Source organism: Megachile rotundata, chromosome 13 (genome assembly GCF_050947335.1).
Source record: "Megachile rotundata isolate GNS110a chromosome 13, iyMegRotu1, whole genome shotgun sequence".
NCBI classification, from domain to species: Eukaryota; Metazoa; Arthropoda; class Insecta; order Hymenoptera; family Megachilidae; genus Megachile; species Megachile rotundata.
In genome coordinates this window covers 11,867,948-11,893,839 of record NC_134995.1, presented here as the reverse complement: position 1 = coordinate 11,893,839, position 25,892 = coordinate 11,867,948, and the positions used below count along the sequence as shown (strand labels likewise).

General features: G+C 28.5%; 11 protein-coding genes across 19 annotated transcripts; 5 read left to right on the top strand and 6 right to left on the bottom strand.

Annotated features, from left to right (window-relative positions):
- Nucleotides 1-139: 139 nt before the first annotated feature.
- On the bottom strand, nucleotides 140-2,240 carry D1 (D1 chromosomal protein). Of its 2 annotated transcripts, XM_003699582.3 has the most exons (3): nucleotides 1,981-2,240; nucleotides 891-1,124; nucleotides 140-806 (listed from the first exon to the last, which is right to left on the bottom strand). In XM_003699582.3, exons 2-3 carry the CDS (start codon nucleotides 1,104-1,106, stop codon nucleotides 678-680), a joined length of 345 nt encoding a protein of 114 aa, XP_003699630.1. In that variant the 5' UTR covers nucleotides 1,107-1,124; nucleotides 1,981-2,240; the 3' UTR covers nucleotides 140-677. The 2 variants fall into 2 exon arrangements, with proteins under 2 accessions (XP_003699630.1, XP_076394865.1); XM_076538750.1 differs by lacking the exon at nucleotides 1,981-2,240 and having other exon boundaries at nucleotides 891-1,148.
- A 565-nt stretch (nucleotides 2,241-2,805) lies between these two features.
- On the bottom strand, nucleotides 2,806-4,101 carry snf (U1 small nuclear ribonucleoprotein A snf). Its single transcript, XM_003699581.3, has 3 exons — nucleotides 3,960-4,101; nucleotides 3,578-3,819; nucleotides 2,806-3,508 (listed from the first exon to the last, which is right to left on the bottom strand). Coding segments are annotated over exons 1-3 (702 nt in total). The 5' UTR covers nucleotides 3,961-4,101; the 3' UTR covers nucleotides 2,806-3,049.
- An 89-nt stretch (nucleotides 4,102-4,190) lies between these two features.
- LOC100883534 (swi5-dependent recombination DNA repair protein 1 homolog) lies at nucleotides 4,191-5,383 on the top strand. 2 transcript variants are annotated; one of them, XM_012286117.2, is made up of 4 exons: nucleotides 4,191-4,319; nucleotides 4,543-4,750; nucleotides 4,828-5,035; nucleotides 5,101-5,383. In XM_012286117.2, exons 2-4 carry the CDS (start codon nucleotides 4,614-4,616, stop codon nucleotides 5,287-5,289), a joined length of 534 nt encoding a protein of 177 aa, XP_012141507.2. In that variant the 5' UTR covers nucleotides 4,191-4,319; nucleotides 4,543-4,613; the 3' UTR covers nucleotides 5,290-5,383. The 2 variants fall into 2 exon arrangements, with proteins under 2 accessions (XP_012141507.2, XP_076394864.1); XM_076538749.1 differs by having other exon boundaries at nucleotides 4,215-4,233.
- Nucleotides 5,333-6,045, bottom strand: mRpS18C (mitochondrial ribosomal protein S18C). The gene is made up of 3 exons (XM_003699580.3): nucleotides 5,910-6,045; nucleotides 5,604-5,811; nucleotides 5,333-5,526 (listed from the first exon to the last, which is right to left on the bottom strand). The coding sequence occupies exons 1-3, from the start codon at nucleotides 6,042-6,044 to the stop codon at nucleotides 5,435-5,437; spliced, it is 435 nt and encodes a 144-aa protein (XP_003699628.1). The 5' UTR covers nucleotide 6,045; the 3' UTR covers nucleotides 5,333-5,434.
- Nucleotides 6,046-6,372: 327 nt separating this feature from the next.
- Nucleotides 6,373-9,383, top strand: Mpcp1 (Mitochondrial phosphate carrier protein 1). The gene is made up of 6 exons (XM_003699579.3): nucleotides 6,373-6,524; nucleotides 6,596-6,759; nucleotides 7,644-7,804; nucleotides 7,878-8,114; nucleotides 8,437-8,733; nucleotides 8,810-9,383. Exons 2-6 carry the CDS (start codon nucleotides 6,615-6,617, stop codon nucleotides 9,035-9,037), a joined length of 1,068 nt encoding a protein of 355 aa, XP_003699627.2. The 5' UTR covers nucleotides 6,373-6,524; nucleotides 6,596-6,614; the 3' UTR covers nucleotides 9,038-9,383.
- LOC100883421 (prestin) lies at nucleotides 6,593-12,992 on the bottom strand. Of its 5 annotated transcripts, XM_003699622.3 has the most exons (11): nucleotides 12,846-12,992; nucleotides 12,345-12,464; nucleotides 12,004-12,276; nucleotides 11,617-11,792; nucleotides 11,386-11,550; nucleotides 11,221-11,325; nucleotides 11,017-11,150; nucleotides 10,776-10,938; nucleotides 10,505-10,705; nucleotides 10,164-10,412; nucleotides 6,593-10,092 (listed from the first exon to the last, which is right to left on the bottom strand). In XM_003699622.3, the coding sequence occupies exons 2-11, from the start codon at nucleotides 12,445-12,447 to the stop codon at nucleotides 9,655-9,657; spliced, it is 2,007 nt and encodes a 668-aa protein (XP_003699670.1). In that variant the 5' UTR covers nucleotides 12,448-12,464; nucleotides 12,846-12,992; the 3' UTR covers nucleotides 6,593-9,654. The 5 variants fall into 5 exon arrangements, with proteins under 5 accessions (XP_003699670.1, XP_012141460.1, XP_012141489.1 ...); XM_012286070.2 differs by lacking the exon at nucleotides 12,004-12,276 and having other exon boundaries at nucleotides 12,846-12,991; XM_012286099.2 differs by lacking the exons at nucleotides 12,004-12,276; nucleotides 12,846-12,992 and having other exon boundaries at nucleotides 11,617-11,869.
- An 88-nt stretch (nucleotides 12,993-13,080) lies between these two features.
- ProRS-m (prolyl-tRNA synthetase 2-like protein, mitochondrial) lies at nucleotides 13,081-16,814 on the top strand. Its single transcript, XM_012286980.2, has 6 exons — nucleotides 13,081-13,340; nucleotides 13,416-13,667; nucleotides 13,757-14,018; nucleotides 14,082-14,263; nucleotides 14,328-14,540; nucleotides 14,613-16,814. Exons 1-6 carry the CDS (start codon nucleotides 13,230-13,232, stop codon nucleotides 14,931-14,933), a joined length of 1,341 nt encoding a protein of 446 aa, XP_012142370.1. The 5' UTR covers nucleotides 13,081-13,229; the 3' UTR covers nucleotides 14,934-16,814.
- shop (sulfite oxidase) lies at nucleotides 14,935-17,347 on the bottom strand. The gene is made up of 7 exons (XM_012286008.2): nucleotides 17,206-17,347; nucleotides 16,507-17,130; nucleotides 16,242-16,428; nucleotides 15,936-16,061; nucleotides 15,656-15,848; nucleotides 15,379-15,579; nucleotides 14,935-15,310 (listed from the first exon to the last, which is right to left on the bottom strand). The coding sequence occupies exons 1-7, from the start codon at nucleotides 17,244-17,246 to the stop codon at nucleotides 15,006-15,008; spliced, it is 1,677 nt and encodes a 558-aa protein (XP_012141398.2). The 5' UTR covers nucleotides 17,247-17,347; the 3' UTR covers nucleotides 14,935-15,005.
- LOC100878435 (armadillo-like helical domain-containing protein 3) lies at nucleotides 16,907-22,037 on the top strand. Of its 2 annotated transcripts, none has more exons than XM_076538729.1 (11): nucleotides 16,907-16,995; nucleotides 18,011-18,196; nucleotides 19,282-19,567; nucleotides 19,684-19,817; nucleotides 19,897-20,107; nucleotides 20,188-20,482; nucleotides 20,552-20,769; nucleotides 20,834-21,066; nucleotides 21,131-21,257; nucleotides 21,347-21,621; nucleotides 21,696-22,037. In XM_076538729.1, the coding sequence occupies exons 2-11, from the start codon at nucleotides 18,044-18,046 to the stop codon at nucleotides 21,786-21,788; spliced, it is 2,025 nt and encodes a 674-aa protein (XP_076394844.1). In that variant the 5' UTR covers nucleotides 16,907-16,995; nucleotides 18,011-18,043; the 3' UTR covers nucleotides 21,789-22,037. The 2 variants fall into 2 exon arrangements, with proteins under 2 accessions (XP_076394844.1, XP_012141408.1); XM_012286018.2 differs by lacking the exon at nucleotides 16,907-16,995 and adding an exon at nucleotides 17,547-17,685.
- Hmgcl (hydroxymethylglutaryl-CoA lyase) lies at nucleotides 18,598-23,608 on the bottom strand. Of its 2 annotated transcripts, XR_013040246.1 has the most exons (4): nucleotides 22,142-23,608; nucleotides 18,895-18,933; nucleotides 18,762-18,809; nucleotides 18,598-18,683 (listed from the first exon to the last, which is right to left on the bottom strand). XR_013040246.1 is itself a non-coding variant. In XM_003699619.3 (2 exons), the coding sequence occupies exons 1-2, from the start codon at nucleotides 23,113-23,115 to the stop codon at nucleotides 18,912-18,914; spliced, it is 996 nt and encodes a 331-aa protein (XP_003699667.3). In that variant the 5' UTR covers nucleotides 23,116-23,608; the 3' UTR covers nucleotides 18,771-18,911. The 2 variants fall into 2 exon arrangements, 1 of the variants encoding a protein (XP_003699667.3); XM_003699619.3 differs by lacking the exon at nucleotides 18,598-18,683 and having other exon boundaries at nucleotides 18,771-18,933.
- Nucleotides 23,609-23,981: 373 nt separating this feature from the next.
- Nucleotides 23,982-25,794, top strand: LOC100878323 (protein FRA10AC1 homolog). The gene is made up of 4 exons (XM_003699577.3): nucleotides 23,982-24,500; nucleotides 24,709-24,877; nucleotides 24,945-25,104; nucleotides 25,175-25,794. Exons 1-4 carry the CDS (start codon nucleotides 24,394-24,396, stop codon nucleotides 25,471-25,473), a joined length of 735 nt encoding a protein of 244 aa, XP_003699625.1. The 5' UTR covers nucleotides 23,982-24,393; the 3' UTR covers nucleotides 25,474-25,794.
- The last annotated feature ends 98 nt before the right edge of the window (nucleotides 25,795-25,892 follow it).

Sequence of the window (25,892 nt, the reverse complement as noted above, 5' to 3'; positions counted from 1 at the left end):
AGTATTAAAATTTTTGAATTACAAAGTGCAAATGAAAATTCAAATTTTAAATATTTCCAATAATTTCAATGTCAGTGTGTAGCCACTATATTATAGTCTATTGGTAATACGAAGTGTATGTAATACAATAATTAGTAAGTCAGTTAATAAGTCTTTTATTTTAATACAAACTTGACATTCACAGAAATTGGTATTTGTATTTATAATTTGCCTCGAGAACAATGTTCACATGATCAAATTGAATTAAAAAATGATACTTCTTGCACATGATACATATAAGTAGTTCTCTTATTTCTTACAGTATTAGAATGATATACATATACCTAGGAGTGAAAAAGATAAGAAAATGTATAATATAATTGTATAGAATACCTTAAAATTAGTTCTTATTTGCAAGTCAATTTATGAGATCTAAATCTGAATTTAAAAATTCCTTTTCATTAAAAACTTTGTATATTTGATTACAATATTAAAGAAGTAATTCTTATACGAAGAATAATAATAAAAATGATTAAAGTAACTACTATAAAAATTTTTCGCATATTATTTATGCAAGTTTCATATGCATTTTATTTTGCTCTTACAGTTATGAAGCAAACTTAAATTTTAAATCTGTTATCATTTGTTTTAAAACTTTCAAAGAATAATTCTGATATATTGGATTTATTTTTTCATGTTTAATTCTCTTCTTCTTCCTCTTCTTCCTCTTCTTGTTCATCATCTTCTTCTCCAGTACTTTCAGGTTTTTCTTCTTTCTTTTTGGGTCTGCCACGGCCACGTCCTGTAGTTCCTTTAGGTAGTCCTTGCTATATAAATAAATACATTTTTAATTTTTTTATAGTAAATATATTATAAATAACTCCAAATTGAAAATTTTATCTTTTAAGCACCTTCTTTTTATGAGAACCTTTTGGTCGCCCTCTACCCTTTTTCACAGGGGAAGCATCATCTTCAGTGTCAGATTTTGCAGCTCGAACAGCACTATTTTTGTCTAACACAGATCTACCTCTTTTTTTAGTTTCCTTAACAGCATTTTTATCTGCTTTCGATGGCCTTCCTCGCTTTTTCTTTTGCTCTTCAATAACAGGTGAATTGTCATCTGACATGTTTCTCTTTTTGTATTACTATATAAACAGAAGATTTATTTCCTACATTATAAATGTGAATTTTTATGTTTCAAAAAATATATATAGAAATTTTATTATTTTACTTTCCACATAATTTAGTAATTATAAAACTGATACGTATACTTTGTTATAAATTTATAGGAAAAACAATTAGTAATACTAATTATATTTAATGAAGAACAAATTACGCGCCTTATATATTAATAGCGATTATCGTAAACCGGCAGTTTCGAGACAGATCAATTGTTTTGACCGACACACAACAATTACGTGAAACTACTTGCATCAACGAGTGTTAAAATATATTTATGTATACAGAAAAAATTACTGCTTTTTATGCGACAAGCTAATTCTGATATCGTGATTACCTTAATAAAGGAAAAAATTTATACGGAATAATAAGCGAAAATTTTCTGAAATTCCGCGCCCGCCATTTTCGAAAATACTAGACACAATTATAAATTATTTATAACTTTGCGTGTACAATTGAGAACAGAGATGAGCAATATTATCAAATGATAAATATTTTTAATCTTTGGTTACAATAAGCGAGAGATAAGAAAAGGACTTGCTATTAAAGACAAACATATAAATATTGCTTAGCTGCTAAGGACGCCATGATCGACAAATCATGGCAACTCCAGAATCATGGTAGCGTCCATCACCTACCCCTCTGTCTAACCGAATGAATAAATATCTCTGTAAGTAATAATCGGCTCGAATCGAAATGTCGATAAAAAAAAATATTAAAAATATCGCCTACAAGTTTTTCTACCTTCAAACAATGAACGTACATATTACTCGGGTGAAATAAAATATTTACAGTGGAGAAAGCCGTTTAAAAAGCACTCACCTTGAATTTCTGAGATATAAACCGAGCTATCTTCTTTTTTGTGTATCCCGAGTATCTATATTATTAATATGTTTTACATATATTGCTTAGAACACAAAGAACGTTTTTCGTTCTGGCGACTTTTTACTGCTACCGCGCGCGTCACCTACTCGAAGTTATACTGTACAAGCGGGTTGTAACGTACCATCTGACTATTTACTGCGCGAATAGCGAAGCTCGACTGAACTGGTCGAGACGATGTACTCCACTGCGATTCGTTCGTTGTCCAACGACACGTTCCCCTACTCCATCCACACATGCCAACCGATTCCCGCCAAAATGTTACAACGCTATTTGTAATTATTGTATTTTAAGCATAAAAATAATGCTATTTTTTAAAATCTTTTTATAAAAATAAATTTTTGTATTGCAAATTTATTGAATATTTACTAGCAATTATCATGTACTTTAACACCTAGAAATTTAAGATCTTAACTTTCTTTGATAATTGCACTTATATTTTTTTTTTTAAATATTTTCAAATATTTTCTTTGAATTTAAGTGGTCGGTTATTAAAATACGTATCATTTATTTGTTAATAATTTAAAAAAAATTTATTTACAAGTTTTCTTCAAAAATATTTAAGTTTTGACTTTTTCTATAAATATCAATAAAATTGACGTTTGATACACAAATATTTAAATACTTAATACACTTCTGCTGAAAACATTAATGTTTCACGAAAACATGCATGTGATGTGTTTAAAATAATGAAAATTATTAAATGATCATTTTATATTTCAAATTTTAGTATTTTGAATTGTTATAAAATTAAATTAAAAACAATTTCATACAATTGATATATTTCTGTAAAATCTTATATAATTGCTATTTACAGTATTTTTGTTGTATGTGTACATTACATAGAATTTTGTACATATATTATTTTTAAACCTGTATACTGTAAGTTCAATTTGTATTCATAAAATTTCATTGAACAAAGTTACACTTGAGTGTACAGATCTGTTACAGCATACATACATTCCCAGTCTCCAACAGTAATTTTATACAAATCAAAATATTTCATATTTTACTTTTTCGCAAATGATATTTTCATTGCATGTGAGGGTGTGATCTTAAATCCTTGAAGTGCATCTTTTGCAGCTCCTGACTGAACTTCATTTTCAAATTCGACAAATGCAATATCATGCCTGTTTGGTACTAAACGTACTTCTTTAAAACCAGGAAATTGATTGAAAAGCATAGATAACATCATCTCACTAGTTTCATCTGGTAGATTCGTAAGAAACAGAATCTGATTAGGTGGTTGTTCTGGTACAGCTGCATTAACTAAACCAGGATGTTGTGGTACACCAGCATGATAACTAATTTGTTGCGAATGTTTAGCTTGTTCTTTGGCTCGCTTCTTAGCTCGCTTAGCTTCTTCATCAGCTGCAGGAACAACTCGTTTTGGTTTCTTAGGTCGTTCTGCATAAGTACCCTTCATTTTTGCAATTATATCACTATCAGTCTTTGCATATTGTATCCTCTGAAACACAACCAATTGTAATAAACTGTTTTGTACTAGGTTACAATTAAAATTATTTTTTATATTTACCATTGGTTTGTCATAAAATGGAAACCCTTGCATTGACCTTAAAGCATTTGTAGCACTAGCAATTTCCTTAAAAATAACAAATGCTTGTCCACGCATTTTTAATGTTTTTAATGCTACAATATCCAGAATTTGACCAAATTGAGAAAAAATTGCATAGAGAGACTTTTTAAGTTCATCTTTTTTTATTTTCTCATTCAAATTATTTATATATATTGTATTGTTCGGTCGAATATCCATTGCCACTATAATTAGAAATGTAATATAAAGTAAAAAATATTTGTACAAGCGGCAAATGAAATTTTTAACGCTAATAAATTGAAATATATACAAACATTTGGAATTAACATGATTAATTAAACTCGCAATAAAAAAGTTGACTTACTTAAATAATATTTAGAACTAAGTGTGATATATTGTTATATCTATAATACTTAATAATACTTCTTTTTGTATATTAAACTGGTTATATTCGATCGGCGTCTGTATCTCATAGGGGTTAAGAATGAAGTACAACTACAACAACAGATTATAGGAATATAGATTGGAAACTTATATATTAAAAGTTTTATATATTGTATTTATAATAAATCTTCAGTTTAATTTTATTAAATTTATTATAATAGCATCGTTTAGTTTCAAACATTCGTAAACAATCGGTAATTTTTAAATCTTATTTTTATAATTTTACATTTTTTTTACGGAATGAAAATAATAATATACGGACTATAGTGAATTCAAAACAGTGAGTAGAAAATGTTATTTTGAAAAGCTCATTGTACGATATAAATATTGACATTACAAACTTGTTTAAATATAATTGAATCATTTTGTATAAAACTAACAAAAAAATATTTGTAATATCTAAAATATGATATAAAACTTAAATAAAATACTGGATTATTACATTAAACTTCATAATATTATATATACTAATTATATACAAACTATATATATTTTTATCACAGAAAAGCAGATTTGTGTAATAAGGATTACTATAGAAAATGATATCAGGAGAAAACATATTATTTTCAGAATCATGAGTTTGAAACCCTTTAGAAATGCTAAAGGTGTAAATAAACCATTTCGTTCTCCATTTACTAACACTCCTCAAAATAACAATAATAAAAGTAATGTTACTGATACAACAGAATCAAATACTTGTATAACACCTGTGTAAGTAAAAATCTATATTATATTTCTAACAATTTATGTTAACAATGTGTTTTTATTTATATTTTTTTTTATAATAGAAAGCGGTGTGCATCAAAAAAGCTGTCCTTTACGTGTACACCTTCACCTAAGAAAGTATGTTTACAGAAAGAAAGTAATGAAGATCACATAGATATTGAAAAAAATAAAGTATTGTGTCAGAATGATTTGGAATTATTGAAAAAGAGAATACACGAAAAGCAGGAATCTATTAATAACTTGAAAAGAACTCTGTCATACAGAAAAAAGGTAAAATAACATATTATGTAGAAATTATAATTATTGATTTCTTAATACCATATTCATAATTAAAGAACAAAGCAGAAGATTTAGAAGTTGCTATTAACAAATGGCGGAACTCTTGTCAAGTTGCCCTTAAGGACTATCAATATGATTTGCAACAAAAATGTGGACAAACTGTGACCATTTCTGAAATCTTATCTTCATTGAACATAGATCCTAATGTGGTCCATTTTTCTACAGATGATGATACATTTTACTGATATTTTTTTGAACATTAAAAACATAAAATAATTAAAAATACAGTTTATAATTAATTCAATATTATTTTATTATAATAAATATAACATAAATTTATTTGTCTGTCATATAAATTCTAGTTAGATATGGAATATATTTAAGTTGTAACTACCATTGGTGTTTTCGAAATGGAAATGCTGGGTTAAATAATTTTGGATCATCAACATACTTAATTTCTTTTGTCATGTAACCCATTAAACCTGACAGAAGAAGCATTAAATATAATAAAATATTAGATATTAACTATTTCAAATTAAAATGAGATAAAAATTATTACCAGCAGATTGTGCTTTCATTATTTCTTGTTCTACTCTTTTTTGTTTGTATTCACATAATCCAGTTATGTGTTTCCCATAAATTCTACCTGTATGGCGACTTTGAAATTGGGACAAAAATCGTACATTTTTATAATCTGGGTCTATATTATATTTACATAAAATACATAACTTTTTTTCCTTTTTATATGGGTTTTCTGTAATAATTGGCTATAAAATAAAAGAAGATAATTTATAATTTATGTAATTAGTATTTCATATAAAGTTTATTTAACGTTATAATACTAATGTTTATAATAGAGCACTACCAAATCTGGGTCCAACGAATCCGTTGATTCTGCACTTGAAACATCTATTTGACTACTTTTGTTACGAAACAGAAATGTCGGAATCCTATTTGTTATGTTTCTCAAAGTTTGTGTAACAATTAGTGCAGGAATCATACTGTAACCTCAAAAGTTCTATAATTTAATTCGTAACAGAATATTATTGACGAACAAATCTTCGTTCGTCCTGCGCAGATTGCCTCTAGTTAGTTGATAAGCAGGAGTAATGCGAATGAGCCCGTATAACGATCTTGTACTGAACATGAAGGCATACCCAATGATTTTTTACTTACTATTAGTACAAATACTCTTTCATATTATCTCATTTCGAAGATTCTACAAATTTTGCTTCCCAAAATGGAATGAATATTTGAATAATCATTTTATAATTCAAAGTTGATATCAGTGAAAACCAGTCATAAAGTATCGTATGTTAATTCCCATGTGTTACAATAGATGGCAAAGTCATTGGCAGAAAATCAAATCCTATCTATGAAGCTAAAATAGTTAATGGTTTATGTCACTAAACGGATTCTGTTACTGAATCCTCTGCCACTCTTTTTCCACGAGGCAGAGGCGAGAGTCGTACTTTTGCAGGTTTCGTAACAAATAATTTAGACTAATATAATTATTACATAGAAACTATCATTGATTAGTGGTGTGTACAGGTGAAGTGATAGAAACAAGATGTGGCCCTCATTGTTGGATGTAGCTAAAATGAATCCATTTGGAACGCCGTATATGACAGCTAAATGTCAGCAGGGGCAGTACGACCTTACACAAGCACTAGTTAAACATCGTCACATTGCCGCTGCCGATGCTCTACCAGGTGGTCAGTAATCAATTATTTTATCATAAAATCAATACAGTTACTAAATCCTACATCAATATTTCACACTGAATAAGTTTTCATTTATAACGAAGATCAGTTTTCAAATCTGGTTATATACATAAGAAAATTTAGTTCCTAGAATGCTATTACATAATTTATAAGTCATATTTATAACATTAATTATGGATTCTTTTACATAATTTAAAATTCAGTCGTAACACGACAGTTAGATAGAATGGTAACTTAACAATTAATTAACAAATATGAAAATTGGATACTTTCATCATTTTTTGAGTAACATGCCTTTTATTGTGATACAATTTCTGCAATTAAAGATTGATAACTTATGTAACAAACAAATCTAACCGCATGGGCGAGTACGTTTGTATACCTTTATTTTCATTCTATTTTTAAACGTGTTATTTTAAAGTTATATAACTTTTGAAAGAAATAAGATGATTTGTCTTGTAAAATATTACTATATAAAGTAATTCAGAAAAGAATCTGTCCTCTTCGATTATTTTTCGTATATCGAAAGATTGCATAAGGAGCAGCCATTTTGTTGAAAATGCGCGTGCGGATATCGTCCTCGTAGCCTTGGTTGACATTCGAATAAAAGTGGTACGATGGCCGCGACCGAGAAACAATTAAAGATATCTTCGTGTACTTGAAAGGTTTATTATTAGATGACATCAAGGTGGTAAGGCCGTTCATGCGGATTTTGAGATTTTGCCAGAATCAAATTCCGCACGCGTTTTTGAACAGCTGATCAATAGTAGCTCTTCTACTTGAGCATTTTTTTTAACGTAATATTTTAACAGTTAGATTTTATGACTTATATTGTATGAATAAATGAAAATTATTTTCTTATTTGCAATGTACAGACAGCTGTGAATTTGGATCCAATCATTATTTTATGCTATGTGGCTTGGGAGGTATCTTATCATGTGGCATTACACATACCATGGTTACTCCCTTGGATTTAGTGAAATGTCGAATTCAAGTAGACCCTGCAAAGTACAAATCAGTTTTCAATGGATTTCGAGTGAGTAATAAATTATTTTTAATATTTTTTTTACAAGTGTAGGATAATTATGCTGAAAATTATTATTTTATAGGTAACCCTGGCTGAAGATGGAACCCGTGGTTTAGTAAAAGGTTGGGCTCCAACATTCTTCGGTTATTCCATTCAAGGAATGTTCAAATTTGGACTCTATGAAGTTTTCAAAGTATATTACTCTGCTTTGGCTGGAGAAGAGATGGCATACGAATATAGAACAACATTATATCTAATTTCTTCCGCATCTGCAGAATTCTTTGCTGATATTGGTCTAGCTCCTCTTGAAGCTGCTAAAGTAATTATCTTATATGTATACATAATTGATATTTTTTTAAAACAAGAATATTTAAATCGATACTGTCCCTGTTATAACTTTGAAAGAATAACAGATACTACATTTGTATTATCTGTGCATTCCTGTGACTTCTACTCATGAAAGACAAGATAGAATTGTTCTTTTGTACCTCCACCTTCCTATTGATCCTCATCTTTACCTTGTTCTGTCTAATAACATATGTATTGTGAGTTTGTTGAAATAGCTATTGATTTAAACACTGCTGTATCTGTATTAAATCCTATAAGTCTTAGTATACAAAATACGTTTTTGATTTATACAGGTCAGGATTCAAACTATGCCAGGATATGCGAATACATTAAGAGAAGCTTTCCCAAAGATGTATGCTGATGAAGGTCTTGGTGGTTTTTACAAAGGGCTGGTACCTTTGTGGCTTCGTCAAATTCCATATACAATGATGAAGTTTGCTTGTTTTGAACGTACACTTGAACTTTTATATAAGTATGTAGTTCCTAAACCAAGACAAGAATGTACAAAGGGTGAACAGTTGGTTGTCACCTTTGCTGCAGGATACATTGCTGGTGTATTTTGTGCTATTGTATCTCATCCTGCTGATTCTGTAAGTACATTTTTCGTTTGCTAACAATATACATTTTAATTTATATTATTAATATAAACCTATTTTGCTGCCTCAGGTTGTATCAAAGTTAAATCAAGAAAAAGGAGCATCAGCTGTAGATGTTTTGAAAAAGCTTGGTATGAAAGGTGTATGGAAGGGTCTTGGTCCTCGAATTGTTATGATCGGTACATTAACGGGAGCGCAGTGGTTCATTTATGATGCCGTGAAAGTTTGGTTGCGAATGCCCCGTCCACCACCACCAGAAATGCCAGAATCCCTCAAGAAGAAATATGGACTAGCTTAATTATTAAGCACCAAAAGTATTTTTAATTATATTGTGAATCAGTTACAATTAGAAAGAAAGGCATAGATAAATTAATTCATTACAGTACATTGTCGAACAATGTTTTGCCATACATTTTGAGTATTTATTCTGTAATACAGATATCAGTGCAAGTTGTCACTGCCCAAGAATTAGAAGTAATGATGTGCTATATACATGAATTATAGTAATTTGCTACCAATTCTGTGATTAAAAGAGGTAGCACATTTAAAAAATTCAATTAATGACAGTAAGTTACTTATCGTAACCACACTGTTACTTTGTAAATAGAGTGATCACCATAAATAAATGGTCTGTGATTACTCAATTTATAATTTTAATTCCTCTTTTTTGCCTACCCACAATAACAATACAAATCATGTTATCATATTATCTTTTATCGACATTTTTTTTTTTAAACTTGTTTAATATTGTAATTTATTACAAATTTATTTTATTACAATATTTATTATATTAAGTACTTTAATACAGTATTCAAAAATGTCATGTAACAATATCACATTAAGAACTATAAAAACGTAAATATATGACTACATATACGTTTTGCTATATAAGTACATTATAATAATTTAATTACACTACCTTAAGTACAATTCTTTTTCATAATATATTTTAGCATCTTGTATGGTTGCAAAAATCTTGAGCAAAACTGTTTTATGTAAATACAAGTTACATTTTTTTATGGTCTCAAAAATAGGGCTTGTACAATTTGCAAAATAAAATTGTACATCAATTTGTTGAAATTCTTGTATTACTGAATGCAATGTGCTTACGCCACTAGAATCAATGTAACTTAATGCACTCATATCCATTATCACACATTTCAATTCTTGTTTCTCATCTGAATCTTGTGCTTTCATGTAAATTTCTTTCTCTCTGAACTTAATTTTCTGTTCTATAACTTTTTGTGGATTTATTCCAATTAACTTGTACAATTCTGATTTAAAGTAATTACTGTTTGCAAAGTTTAATGTACCGCAGTAATGATATATTTTCAATCCAGGAACTTCTACTGCCTAAAAATAACGAAAGCATTAAAGTATAAATGTAATATTTTATACAACAATGTTCATTATATAATGCGTACCGTTTTGAATCTACTCAAATCTAAATATAAATCTGTATTTGGTATATGTCCCAATAAACAGGTATATGGTCTAAGGCTTTGTAATAAAATAATTACAAGTGACATTATTATTCCACTCAGCAAACCAATGTCAATGTTTACTAATACTACTATTAAAAACGTTACAATCCAAATTATGGAATCATATTTACTTAAATGCCAGAATTTTCTAAGTTGATTAGCTTGCTGAAACATCCCTTTCAGCGCTACCTAAGAAGGAATATTAATTCATATTAAAGCAATAATAAATACAAAAATATTTGTATTCATTTCTTTTTAACTATCCCGAATGATATACTTACAACAATAATTGATGCAAGAACACATCGTGGCAAGGCTTCGAAAAATGGGCCGATCCATAAGAGAATTGTAAGTAATATTAAACAAGATACAATACTCGCTATCTGTGTTCGACCACCAACAGTTTCTTGAATTAAAGATCTACTTAAAGATGCTGATACTGGCATACATGAGAAAAAGGACCCCACTATGTTACTCATACCCTGGAAATACACTTCATAAATATACAAACTTATCCGTTTTTAAAACTAATATTAAAAGTTATTATCTTACCATAGCGAGAAGTTCTTGATTGGAATCAATTTTATAATTCAGTTTTTGCGCAAATATTAAAGCCATTGATATAGTTATTGTATATGAAACCATAGTTATAGCAATACTGTCTATTGCTACCAAGCTTAACAAGTTAAGTGTTGGTATTTCCGGTGATGGTAGTCTGTTAATTTTTTAATTTAACATATTTACAAAGTCAAATTATATTCGTAGGATATAATTAAATTATATTATTACATACCCTGTTGGAATATTACCTACAGTTTGAATACTGTATTTTTCAGACAAATAAAGGTATTTTGAAATTAATGTTCCACTCACAACTGCAATCAACTCGATTGGTATCGGAATATTGCATTTTTTGCTTGCCCAAGGCTAATATTGAAATAATCACATAATAATTACTTATACATTATAAGTATAATATAGAAATGTTAATACTAACCTTTAAAAATTCATTATTACAAACAAGGCATATAATTGTTATCAATGATGTGATTACAGCAGCCAAATTTGTATTTTGTATTTCTTTAAAAACATCTATTAATGTCTAGAATAATATTTTTTATTAATTCTTTGTTCTAACAAAAATTTGATACTTTATACCTACAAAAATAAGTTTAAAATATCCTTTTTGTTTTGGTATTTTTAATCCCAACAGATCTTTGATTTGGGACGTGAAAACATAAACAGCTGCTCCAGTTGTAAAACTGTTCACTAAAGGTTCACTAAGTAATGTACTTATAATACCCAAATGAAATATGTACATTATGATCTAAAAAAATAAACGAAATATATTATTAACTATCCATAAATGTATCAAGAATTTATGAAACTTTACCTGATATATTCCAACCATTAAAGTAACTGCTGTTGCTACTTGTAAGGGTGTATATAAATACTCCTCCGGATGATTGGATATTGCATTTGTAGTGTTTGGACTTATAATTTCATTTTGTGGTATTGAAAAAGTCATCACTGATTTCCCAGTCATCAAGCAAACCACAGCGAATGTTCCTGATGAGTGCCAATAATGTTTCATTGTTTTAACTTGTCTAATAATTTTCTATTAAAAGGAGTTATGTGTAACTTTTCTGTAATAGAAGTAGTATTTTACAAAATATGTATACATACTGTAAAACACTAAAAAATGTGGATCTTTATCAAATGCTGAACATTTTCCTCCCATGTTACAATCGTTAAGATATAATTATTAATTTTTTCTTACCCATGGATACATGTCTGGATGTGCCAAAGAAAAAATATACTAAAACAGGAAAAAATGCCATGTATATACCAACTACAGGTGGTACATTTCCTAAAAGTGCATAGGCCATCCCTTGAGGAATATGCATAATTGCTACTGTTAAACCAGAAATTATGTCAGACATTATATTTGTTTTCCATCTATATTTGCTCAACCAATGTATTGATGGAACTGCAGACGTAAAACAAGATTTCCAATTTACTGATTTCAAACTGCTTAATGCATTTCGAAGTACTATAAGAAATAATTAATAATTATTATATAGCAGACATATTTGTGTTTTCTAAATACTTTTTACATACCAGATATTTTTGGCTTTTCATACTGATAATCCCTGTTTAAATCTTCCTGTTCATAAATAGGCCTTTCTAGACGTACTTGTAAAAATATATCATCTTTCTCCATGATTGAACTGTGGATGTCTGAAAATATTAAAAGTTTAATTTATTACCTGTTATTCATTTTGTGATATACTTATGCATTTCCAATAGTAAGGTAAAAGTTCATTATATTAATTTCAAATATGAAACGAATGCAAAAATATTAAAAACATATTTATTATGTAATATTCTGAAACAATCAATAATAAGATCATACAATATTATTGAGAGTATATATTAATACAGTAATTTGAACTTTACATTTGCAAAATTTTAAATAAAAAATATTAAATTATTCCTATTTGCAATTAAGTGAAACAAATTAACCTTAAAGTAGTTTTAAAAATATTTTGTTAATGATTATAATATAAATAATCGCACATTATACTTTCTGTACTAAATATATTTTGTAGTCTAACTTACTTTTACTCTTATTATATTATATAATAATTTTGTATCACTATATGATTGTGAAATAATTTCCAAATAATTATTAAATCATTTCGTTTCGTGGCAGACACTAATTTATAAAGTAAAACGTGCAGTATATTTACATGTGTGTATATATACTGTCCCCAATGCATTAATCACGTGGCATTGTTGAACGTGTATACGTGAATATAAGAATGCTACCCCCACTATTGGAACTTCCAGATTCCAGACTGTGTATAACCGTGTTTTTATATGTAGAGTTGTGGATTATTCAGTCGATGGAAGATTGCATTCGCGATTGCATGTTTGATACCGTGCATACATGCGTTGAATTCCAAATTTTTGTTTGTATTTACAATATTTGATCTATTAAAAATGTCAAATATGGCAATTCAGAACATAAGTAGAATGTCACGATTGTTCCAACCACTGTCATCTAGGATTAGTACTGCTAAACAATCAGAACCTATTTCAAAAAGTTATGAGGTATATTATATATTATTTCTTTTATTTTTTATTGATTCCTTGTGATAATCATTATAATCCGTACATTGATTGCAGAATTTAACGAGATATGGATTTATTAAACAAGTTAATAGTGGCATGTATGCATATTTACCCTTGGCATTACGTGTTTTAAATAAATTAATAACTATTATTGACCATGAAATGGAAAAGATTGGAGGGCAAAAGCTATTACTTCCAGCTTTGACATCAACCAAATTGTGGAATAAAACAAACAGGCTTGATGATAATTTATCTGAGTTATTTATACTGAATGATAGATTCGCAAAAAAATACATACTTAGTCCAGTAAGTCATTATTTAAATCAGACATATAAACATAAAAATTATTAACATTTATTACATTTTAGTAAATGTAATGTTTTATTTTAACATAGACATGTGAAGAAAGTATTTGTAACTTATTATCAACCATAGGAACAATACCGTCACACATGATACCTTTGAGACTGTATCAAATCTCGAATAAATGGAGGGATGAGATGAAACCACGTCATGGATTTATAAGAAGTAGAGAATTTCTTATGAAAGATCTATATACATTTGATTTTGATTTAGAGAGTGCACAAAAGACTTATGAAATAGTGAATGAAGCTTATGAAAATATATTTACAAAGATAGGTGTAACATTTATAAAAGGTAATAGAACAAGTGTCATCATGTAGTATTATATGCTAAGCTAATATTAATTAAGATTTGCAGCTGTTGGTGATACAGGAATTATCGGAGGTTTAATGTCTCATGAGTATCATTATAAAGGTAGTATTGGAGAAGATACTGTCTTTATATGCCCATCTTGTCAGTACACTATTAACAAAACTATTTGCAATGATACGCATTGTCCTAACTGTAAAAATGAATTTTTGAAAGAGCAAGTTGCTGAGGTAATAGAAAAAATAAATTTGGATTAATCTTACACTTTTTGATAAATTTTATCTTTCATTCTAGATAGCACATACATTTTTATTAAACACAAAATATACAGAACCCTTGAATGTAGTATATAGAACAAATAATTCATCAACACCCTTTGTAATGGGATGCTATGGAATTGGTATAAGTCGCATCTTTATGATGCTGGCTGAAACATTATCTACTAAAACCGAATTGAGGTGGCCAAAACATTTAGCACCTTATACAATTTGTATTATACCACCAAAAGTAATATACACTATTTTAATACTAGTATATTATGTATTATATATACTATTGAAAATCATTGCATTTTTACAGAAAGGGAGCAAAGAAGAAATTGCAACTCAATATCTAGACAAAATAATAGGACTGTTAAATCATTTACATATCGATGCTATACTTGATGATAGAACAAATTTGACTATTGGAAATCGATTGATGCATGCTCGTGTAACTGGATTTCCATATGTTATTTTAATTGGAAAATCTGCTATGCAATCAACACCTCTGTTTGAAATCCATAATACAAATAATGCAACACAGTGTGAAGTAACTTTAGAAAACATATATACTTATTTTAACAATGAATTTAAAGAAGATGAAGAATTATTAGAAATTAATAAAATAAAAGTACAATAAATTTGATTAGATTTTTCCTCTAATTTTTAATCAGAAAATGTACAAGAAGTTTACATAAATGTTTTCAGAAATTCATTGCTCTAATTTAATTTGAACTTTGTGATATGCATTACAGAGAAAACCTCGTAGATTCCAAATGTTTTTAAAACTTTCTGGTTGAACATTGTATGATGCATCTACAGCTTTTGCCCAAATTTCCATTTCTTTTGATTCTTTATTAACGGGAAGATCTACATTCCATAATGTCCAGCTCCAATAACGACCTTCTTTAGCATTGCTATCTTCCGCATGAAAATTAGCTGTATACCAAGTTTTACCGTGATCATTTGTTACATCAACTCGAATAATTTTTCGACCTCCTCCAGACCATGCATATCCTAAGAAGAAGGTTTGCTTATTTTTACATACAAAAATTTTTAAATGCACTGAAAGTTATATACTTTACCTTTGACATTTACTTTTCCATTTACTACTTTAACTGTTTCTGATGATTCTGGTACACAAATTGCAGAAACGACAGGCATTTCTTGAATAGCAGGTGCTTTAGAAAAATCTACATTATTCCAATCAATACTTGGAGAAAAACCTTTATAATCACGTCGCTGCCACTGTGACTGACTTTCTTCTTTTGAGACAATTATTTTAGCTAAGAATATTACAAAAATAGATTATTATTCTGTATTCAACATTTATTACAATTATAATAATTGTTAGTTTATTACCAAGCCATTTCACATTTCTGGCACCCACCACACCTGGAACAATTACCCTGATAGGAAAACCATGATCTTTTGATATTGGTTTTCCATTCATTTCATAAGCTAAAATTATATCTGCTTTAGGATCCATAGCTTTACTAATAGGTATACTTGCTCCATATGGTGTTCCAGAAGGATCTAAGTCATATCCCTCAAACTTATTTAAAGAAATTATTTACATTTTAAGAAACTATTGTTTTTAGTTTATTTTTAATATCTACTCCTTCTGTTTCCGTGATTATACCTGTATATGATTGTAGTCATCTTCTTTAATTCCCAAATCCTTCAATACATCATATAGTCTTGCCCCAGTCCATGTAGCATTGCCCACTGCACCTACACCCCAACTAAGCCCTTTCAATTCTTTTTCCTGTTATTAGAAGACAAATGTATAATCATATTTATTACATTACTTACAAGTAACTTGCAGATATTTATGCATTTATAATATACCGATATCTCCAAAGTATTCATAAATTACTTTGAAGATTTTTATATTTTACAAATGTATGAACATTCACAATTTACCAAAGAAAGAAAAGTAATTTACTTTTGCCATTTCAGATCGTCTGTTTCCACCACACATTATGGCACTTGTTATTGTATACTTGGGATACCTTTTTATATCTTCAAATTTAAGGGTCTTCTTTGTTGTTTCCTCCACAGCTAGTTCTAAAGTATAAGTTTTTATGTCTATGTGAGGAACAGGGAGATGATTTCTGACATAAAATAATTCCCTGAAATAAAATAACATGTCAAAACTAGTACTATTTAGAAACTTCTTAAAATTCTTTTTAAATTAAAAATATATATACACAGGTGTAATGAAGCTTTCAATTAATAAAGCAGAAGGTGGTTCGGCACAAAATGGTTTATGTCCATTAATTTTTAAAGCTTTATGTCTAATAGGTTCATTTGAGTATGGGTCACTATCATTCAGTTTATTGGAAATAGTATCTTCTTCAGAAATATTTCCAATTCTCATTGTTTCAAGAAGCTCATATATTTCTGAACTATTGTGATTTGCAAATATTGCCCAAAATGGTTCAATCGAACCACCAGCTGCCATTAATAGTTTGGAGGGACCACCTGGATGTTTTTCAATAAAATTTGTTACATCATATACTCCTTGTTTAAATGTCACCCAAACACCATCTTTTTTATTATCGTGTTTTCCTACTTCCTCTAAACTGTAAGTTTTCAAATTTGCTTGGAATTCTCCACATTGAACATCCTTTTTATTCAAGGCATAAACTTCTTTACGGGTTGTGTAGAAATAGATACCCAGTAGAGATGTAGCAATGGTAATGTATGCAGTGCATTTTGCATAAAAATCATTCTTAGATGTGTTCTGTGTAAATTGTTCACTTTTAAATGAATACTCTCTTTTTGATCCAACATAACATGGAATATAAATATTTGACACTGATGGTAAAGATCTGAAATAAATTTTATTTATTATATAAATTTCATGTTTGAATTGTTATTAAATAATGATTATAATTTGAAATAACTTTTTGCTTAGGTGGTACAAAAATTTCGAACGTAAAAGCATAGTGCTAATATTTTGAACGATTCAACAATCAAAACAATGGAATGCTCATTTAAAAGTTCGTTCTTCGAATTATGTATACGAAGTGATCATGTAACATTGTATAATAACTTGTTACATTTTTTATCCAGATTAAGAAACTGTATCTTAATAATGCTTAAGTACTGTTATCTATCTGTTTTTTTTATAAATGTTGTTTTTGGATGATTACATTATGATAAGAATAATACATGCCAATCATTCTTTTAGTAATGGTTCCCTGTCATTTCGTACTTTGATGTTATCGTAATGTTTCTCCTCCAATATTTAGAAATTTTTCAATGAAAGCTTGAAAATAATTGTAATATAACAAAAAATAAAATTACAAACACCCAGAACTGTTTTTTAAATAAATATAAAGATTCTTTATGCGATATCAAGGAAATATGTATCTATTTTGTTAGTAAGTAAATATTCACTATTTACTTTTCCAAATATGCTTAATACTTTTAAATTTGCTATATAATTAAATAAACATATTTGTTTCAAAGCTGTTTTGATCATTAAAATATTATTTATTTGTTTAAAACTATTTAGGAGTATAGGTTATATTTAACAGTAATAGATTCTAAACTATAGATTGTATTAAATATATTATTAAAATATCATATAGTTTTTATAATACGTTTGTATTAAAATTATATTTGTACTGCATGATTTGTTGTAATTTAAAAAATTCTATAAAAATTGTATACATATTTGTTTATTTGCATTAACACATTTTATAGCTGAAAGAAATGAAATATAGTGAATAAAATATTATGACAATGGCTATGAGAAAAAGGAGTGGTTCAGGCTCCAAACGCCAACATAAAGGGAAACTTGTACCAATTTATGAAAGTTTTTTTAAAGGAGAAGATTTAACGTTAGCTCATCCAAATTTTTGGAATGAACTGTTCTTAATTAAACCTATGGTGAGTCATTTTTATATTCATTTTATTAAATAGCATATACAAATATAAGTAATAAAAATTGCAAATTGGCAAATTAAAATGTTGAAATTCTTCATATTTTTTGAGGAAGCTTTCCTAAAGATATTAAGCGCATTTTACCTGTTATAGAAAAATATGTTAGAATAAGTATAGTTATTAATAAACTATTAATGTTTTATATTTATTATATTCTCCAGTCTAATTACTTATTAATTCAGATTATATGCAAATTATGCTTTTCTTTGTTTTTTTGTTCTAAACTCATCGCGCATATAGTAGTCCTCTTCTTCTTGATATTTTTTACTGTCAGGTTTCTGATGTTTCTTTGATATATGAGTGGCTTTTATATCAGTAGATGAAGTTTTTACATTTTCCTTATTTTTAGAGGCTTGTAATTCTTTTTGCTTTTTGTGATCTGTTACATCAAGTGGCACTTTCTTTTTTACTTGTTGTTTACTTTTATCCTCAACTAAAAATAGTAGAATAATATTATTCTGAAATTAATACTTTGCAATAAAGTAACATTGAATTCTTTTTTAATAAATACCCTGTTTTTGCTTAGTTTCTTCACATTCTATTTCATTGTGTAAACTACCTGGCATAAATTTGCACTTAAAATTAAACCATGCTTCACTCGTTTGAACTTTATATTTTAAGCATTTTAATTGATATATACATACTCTTCCATAATATTTTGTTACTTCCCATGATGGTAATGACTGTAAATTTTATAGTTTAAATATTAATGAACCTTTACAAAATACTTGCAAACTTACTTGAATAAATTTGGTAACAAATTTACCGATCATTATAATATTATATCAGTAAATATGTATCAACATATAATAATTATTAGATATTAAAATTACAAGTTTGTAGTATCATTTTTTATATAACAGAATTTTTTAATTAACCAAATAAATCTTTGTGCTTCTTGTTGACAACAAATTTTTATTGCCACTTTTTTTGTCAAAAAAAGAAACAAATGAACTGTTAAATCTTACTATATACCCTGTGATTATGTGGAACTATCATTACTTTTATATGATTATTTCTTACATCTTTAGGTCCCACACATTGAAAGTGAAATTTTACATATGACAGTGGAGCAGTTAAATGCAAGCAGAGAAAATTTAAATGCCTTGGTTTGTCACTGTGTAGACACATTAGTTGATGAACATCCTTTTAGGGTTGTATATGCTCTACAAACTTTAGCTGCTGTCATTCAATCCATGTACAAGAAAGCTAGTCAAGGCGATTGTGGATTTAACTTAATAGACATCTTAGTGGGATTTGATTCAGCAGAGCAAAGGATGACAACTTTAATGCAGCATTGCAATAATTTTTTAACAGGTAAATTAAAAGTATTGTAATAAATAATTGATTCAAGAAATCAAAGATTCAAATATACATTTAATGTGTGAATAGTGATTCAGAAAATTGATTGTTAAAAATTTCTGTGATTTCAGGTGAATATCCTGATAGCTTAAAAGCTTTGTGCTTGAAATTGTTATTAATTATTGTAACTGGTATGGACAATGTTAGTCAAAACACTTTGTTGGAATATGTTATGCTTAATAGTGTTTTTGAATCTCTGGTTCAAGTAGGTATTACAATTTTATTTAAACAATGTATCATTGAAAAACACAAATCATAAATATTAATACACAGTTTTCATGTAGTTATTAAGAGATACGACAGCTAGAAGTCGTCATGGACACGATGCAGTATTGCTATTAACGCTTCTAGTCAATTACAGAAAACATGAAGGAGCAAATCCTTATATTGTTAAGTTATCAATTTTAGATGATGAACTAGCACTTAATGGCTATGGGCAAGTAATATCAAGTTCATTGACGGAATTTTGTAGGCAATTCGCTCAGCAAAGAGCAGGTATAAAGGCATTTATGTTGGTACTTTCACACTACTTACTGAAAATTATTAATACAAACATAAATATATTAATAATTTAGAAGTACAAGCGTCCTGGTTATCTTCTTTGACTAATATAGTTGGAAGTATGTTTGTTGGAGAAGAAGAAGCAAAAACGCAACAAGTTCGTGCTAACAATGCTTTGTTGTTAGCACTTTACGAAGCTACACATTTAAATCGGAATTTTGTAACAACTTTGGCATATACGCAAAGTGATACTAGTGCACCACCTTCGCCAAACAATACATTAGGGCCGAACGCAGTAGCTCCAGGAGCTCAGCTGCCTGATGTCATGGCCCAGCCATTCAATTTATTGGCTACATTTTTACAATATTGGTAAGAAATTATTTATTAAATATCATATTAATAAAGATGATTAATGCATTATATCTTGTGTTATTTCAGTTCAATAGTTATGCAAGTTATCAGAACAGAAGCAATAATGAATAATGTTAAGTTGTGTTTCCTTATATTAAGCTGCATTGCAGAAGATCAATATGCAAACAGTTTGATGCATGATGCAAATTTAGCATTCAGAGTACAACTCCATCGAGTTCCAATGCATCACAGAAAAATACAAGATAAAGCAGCACCTGCTCAACCATTGGCAGCTACGTTACTTGGTACAATTATTACTCATTTAAGGCAAAAGTTTGATTTATTTGAATAATTATTGTAAAATTGTAGATTTACTTGTTGAATTTGTTACATCACATATGATGAAGAAATTTCCACTTGAACTGTATCATCAATGTATTGGAGTTTTACAAAGGTTGCTTTGTTACCAGAAAAGATGTAGAGTTAGACTTGGATATCAATGGAGAGATCTATGGACAGCATTGATCAATCTACTCAAATTTTTAACTACACATGAAAGTCATCTTATTAAGAAAATGAATATTTTCCCACTAGCTATTCAGGTAAATTAATATATTAAAAATATTATAACAATTATAAATCGAAAGAATAAAATAAATTTTATAGGTTGTAAATATTTTAAATTTATTTATAACTTACGGAGATACCTTCCTATCATCTCCAAGTAGTTATGATGAATTATTTTATGAAATCATCCGAATGCGGCTTATTTTCACAAATTTAAATGCAATGGGTATGTAACAATGAATAATTTTGTATATATTGTTGTTTAAAACAAATGGATTGCAAGCAACTAATGAAATTATAATATGTACATTTAAGCACTACGATATTCAACAAGTGAATCTTACGAATATAAAGAACATGCATTAAAATTAACAAACTGTTTAGTCAATATGAGAGATATTGTAAATCATTTTCCACCAAAAATAGCAGCATGGTTGGCAAGTGAAAGTTTATCAACTCCAACAGAAGAACAAATTTTAGCAATCATAATACAAAATTATGATAGCCTTACCCTGAAATTACAAGATAATTTAGATCAATATGAAAGATATTCTGAAAAACCAAACCACATTGCATTCTTTGAAGAAATGGTAATAATCGATTAAATGTATAAACATGTAATTTTAAGCATTTATTTCTTCTATTTTTTTTTATTATTTTTCAGGTAACAGGAGTTGTAATTGATACCCGGGGTTCGATAGATTTAAATGCATTAGATACACAAACTATATTACAAGAACTATCAAACATTTCGTAACACAGGTTTCATGTGAAATATAAATCAGATCTTGTGTGTCATCTTGTTGTCATAATGTATTATAACATATTTTTTTTAATACAGTCAGTCTTCTGTGTATGTTCTCACTATTGCAAAGAACATATGACAGCTTACACAAATAGCATAATGTAGTATTTTTGGTTGTTGCGCTATATTTTTATGGATTATGTATACAAGTTTCAGAGTTATTAAAATTTAATAAGTACCAAATATATACATATATCTCTATTTAACACTGTTTTTATAAAAATCTTAAGTTATCTTTTATAGTTTATATCTTAAATATAAATTAAAAACTTAAAAATGTATATTTAATATAAAAATATATTTACAAACAGCTTTTTAAATGTTCCTTTGCAAGAAGTGCAATACCAACTTTAGAATGATTTTGTCTTTGAAGTTGATTACTGATGAAATTTCCTATTGATATTATTTCATTGATATCTACTCCAGTTTCTAAACCTTGTCCATGTAAAAAATAAAGTAAATCTTCAGTAGCAACATTTCCAGAAGCACCAGGTGCATATGGACAACCTCCTAATCCAGCAACAGATGAATCAAAAATCCTGATACCCTCCTCAAGACTAGCATAAATATTTACCAAAGCTTGACCATAAGTATCATGACAATGAATTGCAAATTTATTTGTATTGCTTGATACATGTTTTAATTCATGTAATACTTGCTTTATTTTATTAGGAGATCCTATACCAATAGTGTCTCCTAAAGAGATTTCATAACATCCACATTGTAACAGAAATGCAGCTAAATTGGCTACAACTGTTGGTTTAATTTGACCTTCATAAGGACAGCCTACGATACAGGATACATAGCCTCTAACTTTAATATCATGATTTTGTGCTTCTTCAACAACTGTTTTAATATTGTTCATACTCTCCTCGATAGAACAGTTAATGTTTTTTCTTGAAAAAGACTCAGATGCTGCCCCAAAAACAGCTATTTCTTTTACACCTACTTTCAATGCATTTTCTAAACCTTTTATATTTGGTACTAATACTGGATATGAGATATCTGATCTTTTCTTAATTGTTTGATAAACTTGCATATTATCTGCCATTTGTGGAATCCATTTTGGAGATACAAAACTTGTGACTTCTATATGTTTTAATCCAGTTTGTGATAGTTTGTTGATCAATTCAACTTTGACTTTGGTTGGCACAATAGTTTGTTCATTTTGTAATCCATCTCTTGGACCAACTTCAACTATTTTCACAAAATTACTAAACATCCTTATCTTCTTAAAGGACACATTATATACATTACTTGTATTAATTATTTTTAACATTATTAATAAAAAAGAACGGTTTCAGTAAAATATATATTCTTATTTACACATTCAATCAATATTTATGCATGGATTTTCTTTAGATATCTAATTTAATACATATGCAGAACTGATAACAAACACTGATAAAATACATAGTAATAATAAATTAGTTCTGTTTGATTGAGGCGCTCCGCGCCTAACCTAACAATGTTGAGTGAGCGAGTAAATTTCACGCTAAAGCAAAAATAATCAATGTCATCCGGTTGAATTGGTTGAGTGGTGCAAGAGAAAAACGTGGACAAAAAAGTTGAAAAGTCAAGTACATAAGCGCTAGCAAATTCAATTTTGTATTAAAGTCTATGGGCATACGTTTTTTCAGTTTAGTTCGCAGTTTCGCCGCTAGATGGCGCCACAATTTTTCCCCATAAAAAGACATTTTTTTTATTTTCTTTCTTAAAACTTTCAGGAAACTTTTATTGCTCTATTTTGCTTCTAATGCGATCACATAACAATTTCTGAGCCTCAGAAGTACTCAAAGTTCACTAATTTTCGAGAAAATCGCATTTTTATGTTTTTGTAGTTCCAACTTTCGCCGCTAGATGGACGCCAATTTTTTGGTCCATGTTTTGACCTATTTTTTTATTTTCTTTTCTAGCGCTCTGAGGAGGTTCTAGTGGCAATATATAGGTTCTAGAGGGGTCACAGAGCAATTTCTGACCCTCAGAAATACGTAAAATTGCCTAATTTCGGAGAACATCGAAATTTTAGTTTTTTCGTAGTTCCGCCGCTCGCCGCTAGATGGCGCCACCTGTGCCGTTTTGGACCGAATTCTACAAAAATTGATTTTCTGGCTTTATTAGGCATCAAAACGCATCAAACCCTAATAGAAATTTGTTTCTAAATGCCTCAGGAACCATACTACGTCGTCAAAGTGCCGAAATATTCATTTTTTTATTTTCCTTTATATATAAAATGTGGATCACCGAGTATGTATGATCAGTGTTGACATGCGCAGAATGACAAAAACTTGTCGAATAATGGATATGATCTTGTGCTAAACGAATTCTGGTTGCCATTTTTTAAATGAAATAAATACCAGAACATTTTCATGATCGACATCTTCTACGGGATGAAAGTGTATACCATTTTTTGTGAAAGATACATCTGTAATCTACATTTGTAGTGCGTGATGATTTATTACTATAGAGTGAATAGATGCTGTTAATTCCTCTTAATTGATATTTCATTATTCATAAAACGAGAAGTACATAGAACCAATTAGTTGGTTAGGAGAACATGTTTCCAGCGTACGCCTACTTATCAGCGTATGACAGGCATAAGAAACTTATAAATGATTATTTGACGTTACATGATGATTCAATATCATCCTTAAAGCGCGACACGTATGTTAAATCTTTTAATTAGTTTAAAAAAAAATTGATAATATAATCACTGTTTATAATTCTTGTCTTAATTTCGGTTTGGTTGAGATAAGCTTTAAGATCTTATCAGATATTTTTGGATCAGATTTATTTAAATGCGATAAAGAAAAATGACAACTTTATAAACCTTAAACCGAGCAGCTCTTGACGTTTCGGCCTGTGTTTCGAGGTCCCGAGATAAGACGGACTATGACGTTATTAGAGAAAACCACAAATTTCTATGGGATCAGGACAATGATGAACCAGATACATGGGGCGCCAAGCTGGCAAAAAAGTATTATGATAAATTATTTAAAGAGTATTGTATAGCCGATCTAACATATTATAAACAAAACAAGGTAAATTACAAATGTATTTCAAACATAGTAAAGGTTTCCACAATTCCTAAAAATCAGTATTAAATAGGTTGCTTTAAGATGGAGAACAGAAAAGGAGGTTATCGTTGGAAAAGGACAGTTTGAATGTGGAAATAAAAAATGTAATGAGAAAGAAGAACTTAAATCTTGGGAAGTAAATTTTGGTTACATAGAACATGACCAGAAAAAAAATGCTCTTGTCAAGTTAAGTAAGTAATTATATATTTTTTTAAACATATATACTTAAAATATATATTCATTGTTAACATATATTTTAAGGACTATGTCCCAAGTGTTCAATAAAATTAAATTATCGTTCACAAAAACATGAAGCAAAAAGACATAAGGCATTGAAAAGATTAGGAACAAATTCTGACGTTCAGAATACTGCATCTGATATGCCTAGTACATCTGTGGAGAATGTTAAAACTGAGGACAAAGCTGCAGATAAAATAACTGAACCTGTGGAAGAAATGAATAAAAATGAATCTAATATTTGGAAAGAGAAACCAGCTGATAATTTGGAAAAAACACGGGAGGAGGAGTTTGAAGAATATTTAGCAGATTTGCTAATGTAAAAGGAATAAAATTGTTTTTACAAATCAATATAATATCAAAAAATTATTTATTGCTGATACCATTGAAGAAATATAACAATTTCTATACAGAACACTAGTCATATTTAAATAAATGTAATTATAATGATCACAACTTTATTTTGATTGATACATAGTTATAGTTATGTTATTAGTATGTTGCATAATAATAAGGCATAGCATATATTTTTTAACTTTGATACATGAAATAATTCTGGTTTGCAAAAGAATTGAATTTGCAATACAAAAATGTCTAGCACCAACTAACATATATATATATATATATATATATATATATATATATATATATATATATATATATATATATATATATATATATATATATATATATATATATATATATATATATATATATATATATATATATATATATATATATA

Excerpts from the sequence above, each read along its gene's own strand:
- LOC100878435 (XM_076538729.1), top strand. The coding sequence starts at position 18,044 with ATGACAATGGCTATGAGAAAAAGGAGTGGTTCAGGCTCCAAACGCCAA. Across the intron at positions 19,818-19,896 it reads TTTTTGAATCTCTGGTTCAA|TTATTAAGAGATACGACAGC; the intron begins GTAGGTATTACA and ends GTTTTCATGTAG. Across the intron at positions 20,483-20,551 it reads GCTACATTTTTACAATATTG|TTCAATAGTTATGCAAGTTA; the intron begins GTAAGAAATTAT and ends GTGTTATTTCAG.
- Hmgcl (XM_003699619.3), bottom strand. The coding sequence starts at position 23,115 with ATGTTAAAAATAATTAATACAAGTAATGTATATAATGTGTCCTTTAAG. Across the intron at positions 18,934-22,141 it reads GAACATTTAAAAAGCTGTTT|TCATTACCATCATGGGAAGT; the intron begins GTAAATATATTT and ends TAAAATTTACAG.
- LOC100883534 (XM_012286117.2), top strand. The coding sequence starts at position 4,614 with ATGAGTTTGAAACCCTTTAGAAATGCTAAAGGTGTAAATAAACCATTT. Across the intron at positions 4,751-4,827 it reads AATACTTGTATAACACCTGT|AAAGCGGTGTGCATCAAAAA; the intron begins GTAAGTAAAAAT and ends TTTTTATAATAG. Across the intron at positions 5,036-5,100 it reads CTCTGTCATACAGAAAAAAG|AACAAAGCAGAAGATTTAGA; the intron begins GTAAAATAACAT and ends TCATAATTAAAG.
- Mpcp1 (XM_003699579.3), top strand. The coding sequence starts at position 6,615 with ATGTGGCCCTCATTGTTGGATGTAGCTAAAATGAATCCATTTGGAACG. Across the intron at positions 7,805-7,877 it reads CAGTTTTCAATGGATTTCGA|GTAACCCTGGCTGAAGATGG; the intron begins GTGAGTAATAAA and ends ATTATTTTATAG. Across the intron at positions 8,734-8,809 it reads TATCTCATCCTGCTGATTCT|GTTGTATCAAAGTTAAATCA; the intron begins GTAAGTACATTT and ends TTGCTGCCTCAG.
- ProRS-m (XM_012286980.2), top strand. The coding sequence starts at position 13,230 with ATGTCAAATATGGCAATTCAGAACATAAGTAGAATGTCACGATTGTTC. Across the intron at positions 13,341-13,415 it reads CTATTTCAAAAAGTTATGAG|AATTTAACGAGATATGGATT; the intron begins GTATATTATATA and ends CATTGATTGCAG. Across the intron at positions 14,264-14,327 it reads TGAAAGAGCAAGTTGCTGAG|ATAGCACATACATTTTTATT; the intron begins GTAATAGAAAAA and ends CTTTCATTCTAG.
- shop (XM_012286008.2), bottom strand. The coding sequence starts at position 17,246 with ATGCTTTTACGTTCGAAATTTTTGTACCACCTAAGCAAAAA. Across the intron at positions 16,429-16,506 it reads GAAAGCTTCATTACACCTGT|GGAATTATTTTATGTCAGAA; the intron begins GTATATATATTT and ends ATTTTATTTCAG. Across the intron at positions 15,580-15,655 it reads CAGAAATGTGAAATGGCTTG|CTAAAATAATTGTCTCAAAA; the intron begins GTAATAAACTAA and ends TAATATTCTTAG.
- LOC100883421 (XM_003699622.3), bottom strand. The coding sequence starts at position 12,447 with ATGGAGAAAGATGATATATTTTTACAAGTACGTCTAGAAAGGCCTATT. Across the intron at positions 11,326-11,385 it reads GATATTTTAAACTTATTTTT|ACATTAATAGATGTTTTTAA; the intron begins GTAGGTATAAAG and ends ATATTATTCTAG. Across the intron at positions 11,151-11,220 it reads GTAATAATGAATTTTTAAAG|CCTTGGGCAAGCAAAAAATG; the intron begins GTTAGTATTAAC and ends TTTCAATATTAG.
- LOC100878323 (XM_003699577.3), top strand. The coding sequence starts at position 24,394 with ATGTTTCCAGCGTACGCCTACTTATCAGCGTATGACAGGCATAAGAAA. Across the intron at positions 24,501-24,708 it reads TCATCCTTAAAGCGCGACAC|GTCCCGAGATAAGACGGACT; the intron begins GTATGTTAAATC and ends CTGTGTTTCGAG. Across the intron at positions 24,878-24,944 it reads CATATTATAAACAAAACAAG|GTTGCTTTAAGATGGAGAAC; the intron begins GTAAATTACAAA and ends AGTATTAAATAG.
- snf (XM_003699581.3), bottom strand. Across the intron at positions 3,509-3,577 it reads CATTTTATGACAAACCAATG|AGGATACAATATGCAAAGAC; the intron begins GTAAATATAAAA and ends GTTGTGTTTCAG.
- D1 (XM_003699582.3), bottom strand. The coding sequence starts at position 1,106 with ATGTCAGATGACAATTCACCTGTTATTGAAGAGCAAAAGAAAAAGCGA. Across the intron at positions 807-890 it reads AAGGTTCTCATAAAAAGAAG|CAAGGACTACCTAAAGGAAC; the intron begins GTGCTTAAAAGA and ends TTATTTATATAG.
- mRpS18C (XM_003699580.3), bottom strand. The coding sequence starts at position 6,044 with ATGATTCCTGCACTAATTGTTACACAAACTTTGAGAAACATAACAAAT. Across the intron at positions 5,812-5,909 it reads ATTCGTTGGACCCAGATTTG|CCAATTATTACAGAAAACCC; the intron begins GTAGTGCTCTAT and ends TTTATTTTATAG. Across the intron at positions 5,527-5,603 it reads AATGAAAGCACAATCTGCTG|GTTTAATGGGTTACATGACA; the intron begins GTAATAATTTTT and ends TTCTTCTGTCAG.